A 5,948-nucleotide genomic window follows, 5' to 3' on the forward strand; every position below is an offset into this window, starting at 1 on the left:
ATGCAAAGCTGAATTTCCATCAGCCATTACTCCAGTATAAAGTGTCAGTGTCGATACTTTTTTTCAGGATTCTTTGATGAATAAAAAGTTTAAAAGAACAGCATTTATTCAAAATGTAAATCTTTGCTATCACTTCTTATCAATTTAACACATCCTTGCTGATTAAAAGTTTTAATTTCTTAAAAAAAAAAAAAGAAAGAATACAAATGTACTGACCCCAAACTTTTGAATTGTAGTGTATATTGTTAGAAAAGATTTCTATTTTAAATAAATGCTCTTCTTTTTAACTTATTATTCATTAAAGAATCCTGAAAAAAAGTATCATAGGTTTCAAAAAAATATTAAGCAGCACAAGTTTCCAGCACTGATAATAAATCAGCATATTAGAATGATTTCGTGTGACACTGAAGACTGGAGTAATGATGCTGAAAATTCAGCTTTGCATCACAGGAATAAATTAGATTTTAATGTATATTAAAATAGAAAAAAAACGTTATTTTACATCATAATAATATTCCAAAATATTAAATTTTCTCTGCATTTTTTATCAAATAAATGCAGCCTTGATGAGCAGAAGAAACTCCTGTAAATAACACAAAAACTCTCTCGCGCTATATATATATATATATATATATATATATATATATATATATATATATATTCATATCAATATTAATATACAAACAACATAAAGATATATCTTTTTCATATTTGTTTAGTGGCATCTTTTTTATGTCTAAAGACGAGTATCACTAGGCGCGTTTCCATTACCGATTTGCAGAAAACTTTGGTGATATTTTATAAATGTCGATTAAAAAGTATTGCGAAATGACGGCATTTCCATTAACCAATGTTATGCGACTAAACCGTAATTATTTTCTTCTCGCGATAAGTCATGGCAACGGATTTTGACAGATTTTGGCTATATTTCATCGAAGGAGAGCCGCTTCAGAAACGTGCGTGGCGCAGCTCGTATAAATGCAAGCATTGACTAGAGTGGCCGAGATCAACTCCGGTGGCTATGTCAGAGCGGTAAATGCACCGCAGACGTGTGCAGTGTAAATTGTCTAAGCATTAATGGCAGGGAAAGCCCTTATACTTCAGAGTGGCCATGTATGAAGTGTTTCTTGGAGGTTAGAGTACATTGAAGAATGATCATATGACATATGACATTTTTACATTCGCCATGTCACCTTGTAAATGCGAAAAAAAACAAAAAACGTTCCCATTGTAGTTTTGCGAAATATTCCTTTTTCGAATAGCCTGAAAAACCACCTCATGTGAGCATAAAAACTTTTTTGCGATAAATGGGAGTTTTTGCGAAATTGACGGGTTTCCATTAGGCGTATTTTCAATTCGTAATATGAAGGGTAATGGAAATGCAGCTACTGATACCAATACTGATGTCTCTATTAAACGGACCATTGATTATAGCCAATCAACATTACAGTATAAATGAGAGGTATCAATTTTAACATTTATTAGACTTTAAAAAATACTTTTATTTTAACTTAAAACAATCTTCATAAAAACCCATTATAATAAATGTCATATTTAGCTACCTGTGCCCTTCAGCAAGTAGGAAATATACAGAAATTGAATAAAGTAATCAAACACTAAATTCTAAATTAAATATAGATGAATCCTTAAAACTATGAAAGTTTGATTTCATTTTTTCTTTTGTTATTTGATTAACAGACATCACAGCAGCTGGGTTATTAGGTTTTTGGCTGCTATTTCTTTAAGAGCTGCCGCTGCTAAACATGACACGGATCTGACACGCATCGTGTTTTCTCACAACCTTTTATATATAAATGCGCTTTAATATGAAATGATATACAGCATGTCGGCGCATTTGTGTGTACAATTGAAGAGCACGTTGCAAGCACAGTATGGCCTGACAACATCTCATCTAACCGAAGCTTCTCGTCATTATCATTTTTCATTTTCTTTTGCTGTTGTAAAGACATTCTGCGTGTCTAAATAAATGCAATTTTTGTCAAGAAAAAAAGAAACAGAAGCAGCAGTTGTGAGTGTTTAACGCTGTTAAACAGGAAAAATTAATTGCATGCATTAACACGCTAATTTAGACAGCACGAATATATATATATATATAGAGAGAGAGAGTTAACATTAATTAATTTCATTTTGTTTGTCATAATTTTATTTGTTACTACATAAAATACCAATGGTGCAATGGGGTTCTGGGGCCCACTAGGGGGCCTCAGCAAACTTCCCTAAAGATAATAACAAACTTGCCCTCAAAAATAATTTTAAATAACTCAAAACAAGAATTAAAATAAACAAAAATGCCTATAACAGGATGTTTATTATTTGAAATCACGCCCTTTTTCTTTAAAGAAAACTAGTCTATTAAAGTATCATTTATAGACTTATTTATTTATTTATAGACTTAAAAGTCTTTTAATTTGAGAGAAACTCATTTTTATAAATTTTTCATTTCCTATATATATATATATATATATATATATTATCTGTGAATCACTAATTTTGATAATTTACCCAGAAAAGGTGAATATAGAATCCAAAGAGATATCATATTAACCTGTGGCAATGCCATCAAACAGTGAAAGGACTCTGATTGGACGTCTCTGTTCTGCTGGGACCGCAGGGTAAATCTTTGGACTTTCCTGAAAGAAAATGAAAGTTAATATAATGTATAACTAAAAATCTACAGTTTTGCAAACAGAGTATTTCCCTCTGTATAAAGGTTAACGTGAGACTCACAAACTCCTGTCCATTGTCATTGACGAAGAACTCTTGTAGTTTCATGCTCCAGTCGTGGCGTTTCTTTAACACGCCGTACTGCTGCAGAGGCTGACACATGTAGCAGCGCCATGGGTCCAGATCACGAGCACTGTTGGCCGCTCCTGCTCCCACTAATATATCCAGACAGTCCACACAGAAACACCTGTGAGCAGAGACAATGATCAAAGACAGCCTTTAAAAAGGCAAATGAAACGGATGGTGTTAAAGGTGAAGAGTACTTAAAAAAAATGTTTTACTATTTGAGTTTGATGTGTAAGCCATTTGTAAGGTGTCACTATGGGGTAACACTATTAAAATAATGCATTCTGTTTGAGCTGCCTGACATGAATCTGAAAAGCCTAAGTTTCAAACAGGAAAAAAAAGCTCTTAGCCAGCACTGTAGATCAACTGCAGAGAATAGTATCACTGCAGCAACCATATCACATAATTATTGTACAGTTCATCAACAACCAACAAACATTTCCTATGGGTGACAAAAATTATGGGGAGCAGAAAAATCTTTTTGAAAGGATGAATGTGTGCATTTTATGAATTTAAGTTGGAGTACATGTGCACAAAAAGCGCAAAAATACAGTACAAATCTAGCACCTGAACCATCAGGATTATGTTTAGTTTAGTTTTGTGCTTTTGTTCATCTGTCCGTCTCTCATTTATACTTTTGATTTAGCATTCGTCTTTATTATAATTCGATTATGAATAAATACTGTACAAAGCAATGATAATGTTTTCATTGCTTTCATGTTCTTATTTTTATATGTAATTATATATAGAAGTTTTAAGATTAATTCTGTATTGTCAATTAATTGAAACTCAACTTAAATGTTTAAAAAAATTTAATAATACAGAGTACAACTGTCAAATAAACAAATTAATTTACCATTAATTATAAAAAATACTGTGATTAATTTTTTTTTATTAATAAGTCAATTAAAACTTATACAAGTTAATCATGCTTCTTGAGCCAATAAATTTCATAAGGATTTTTCAACTATTTGCGCAATTTAAGTTTGAAATTTCTCAGCAAGAACATTTAAAATATTACAAAAGATTTTTGTTTTAAATAAATGTTGTTATTTTAAACTTTCTTTTCATGAGAGCTGCTGAAAAATAATTTTTGCTGTCACAAGAACAAATTATGTTGTAAAATACATTACAATAGAAAAACAGTAATTTAAATTGTAATAATATTTCACAATTTTTAATCAAATAAATGCAGCCTTGATGAGCATTAGAAACTTCTTTCAAAAACATTACAAAATCCTACTGGGCCCAAACTTTTGAACAACAGTGTATGATTATTTTCAAATAATCAGCATACTATGTCATTAATATGATTAAAATGTTTCAATGATTGATAGCCCAAATAAAAGAGTAAATATATCACTGTACCTGCAACAGCATTAGGTTTGAAAAATGCAGTTAGAATAAAACTGCATTATTCTAACATGCAACAACTGCTTGAAATGTTATTATCAGTGCAACAAGTGTAATTGATTAATCAAAACTGGCAGCCCTCCACTGAAATAACTAAAGAGGGGGGGGGGGGGGGGGGTTGTTTGGGCGGTTATGGAAGTGAAGTGTGACGAAATGCCAAGACGCTAGTGAAATGAAATGCGAGATTGAATAAGAGATTGTGGGACAAGAACGAGTTTGTGAGAAGCATGCATTCGGTTTCGTACCTGCAGCAGTTAGCGTTTCCACAGAGCAGCACCTCTCTGCCGCCACAGCACACAGTGCAGTACGACTGGTAGCCATCATCATCATACATGTAGGAGATTTCCAAATAAACATCCTGACACATGCACAAATAAAAACACGTGTAAATAACTTACATAGCTAAGTGTCCTACCAACCAGAATCCCGAAGCAGTGTATCGTGTTGCTGCAAACAGAGTGTAACAGGATAATGCAGCGATGATGGAAATGATCTGTGGTGAAATCCATACATGCATGGCACTGTCCCCTAAAGGTAATCAATAGATACAATACTGGTGTCCAGGTGTAAGGATCGAGTGCTGTTGTTTGACACTTTTATGAGCAATCATGTCAGCACGTGTTGGAAAACCATGTTCCCAGACTCTCAAGTTGTGTTCTCGAGGTCAACTCTTACCTTGCATGTTAGGCAAAGGCCTCCTTCAAACAGCGGGTGAAAGGTCGCCACTCTCGTCTTTCCACAAGAGAGGCAGAACTCTGAAACAGGAGAAAATCAAGCATATTGACAGATGGCTGAGTCAAAATACAAGAGTAACTTGTTCTTGCAACTATCCATACGAATGGGCTAAAAAATTATAAACCAATGAGAAGTGTTTTGCAAAAAAAAAAATGTAATTAATTAATATCTTCTCTGCGTTTCTTCTTTTCTCCAGCTTGCTTTCTGATCTAGTTGTCTAATAAACCTGAAATCATGTATTTCAAATATTTTTTTTTTTGACGAATTGCTTTTGCTCCTCATTTGTAAGTTGCTTTGGATAAAAGCTTCTGTTCAATGCATAAAAGTATACTCTATGCCATCACTTTACAACAAAAGTATGTCTTTGAATATAGCTATGATCGAGTTACATTATAGCTGTATATTTTCCAGATATTAGTGCCAATTAAAACCCTGATACTTGTTTGTAAAGAAAATATGAAAATAGGGATGCACCAATATTCTGGTTGATACAGGTAAGATGGTAATTATTTTCATGTTTTGGATGGTAACTGATAAGTAGCTGATTCTTAAAATTCTTATCTATTTTGTATAAATAAAAAAGACACTAAAAACTAAAACAAGTCATTTGAAAAGCTGCAAATTTAAGCATAACAGCATTATAAATGTACAGTATGAAAAAAGGATATACATTTATTTTGACATCTGCTAAAAACATGCTATATTTAACAGTGATATTAAAAATCAGTGTAACTTTAATTGAGCATTAGATGAATGCAAAGGTAATCTGAATGTAAAATGTAAATGAAGAAATGAGCATGAAAAATTTTATATTCAATATTGACTGATGAAAAAAAAACTAATTCCAAATAAATTCCGAATTCCTCTAATTCCCAAAAAAATCTAAATATTTTTACCGGCACTATATATATATATATATATATATATATATATATATATATATATATATATATATATATATAGCGGCTAAAAATATATATATTTTTTTT

At 32.0% G+C, this 5,948-nt stretch overlaps 1 protein-coding gene across 2 annotated transcripts in view; it reads right to left on the reverse strand.

The window, feature by feature from the left end:
- Nucleotides 1-5,948, reverse strand: part of LOC107603157 (DNA (cytosine-5)-methyltransferase 3B-like) — a 41,540-nt gene that overhangs the window by 8,287 nt on the left and 27,305 nt on the right. For both annotated transcript variants that reach the window (XM_016295872.1, XM_016295871.1), the window contains 4 exons: nt 4,900-4,979; nt 4,470-4,582; nt 2,749-2,932; nt 2,567-2,651 (listed from right to left, as the gene is read on the reverse strand). In XM_016295872.1, the coding sequence (XP_016151358.1) occupies nt 2,567-2,651; nt 2,749-2,932; nt 4,470-4,582; nt 4,900-4,979 (462 nt within the window). The remainder of the gene's footprint in view (nt 1-2,566; nt 2,652-2,748; nt 2,933-4,469; nt 4,583-4,899; nt 4,980-5,948) is intronic.

Source organism: Sinocyclocheilus grahami, unplaced genomic scaffold, assembly GCF_001515645.1.
Source record: "Sinocyclocheilus grahami isolate Dianchi unplaced genomic scaffold, SAMN03320097.WGS_v1.1 scaffold341.1, whole genome shotgun sequence".
NCBI lineage: Eukaryota > Metazoa > Chordata > Actinopteri > Cypriniformes > Cyprinidae > Sinocyclocheilus > Sinocyclocheilus grahami.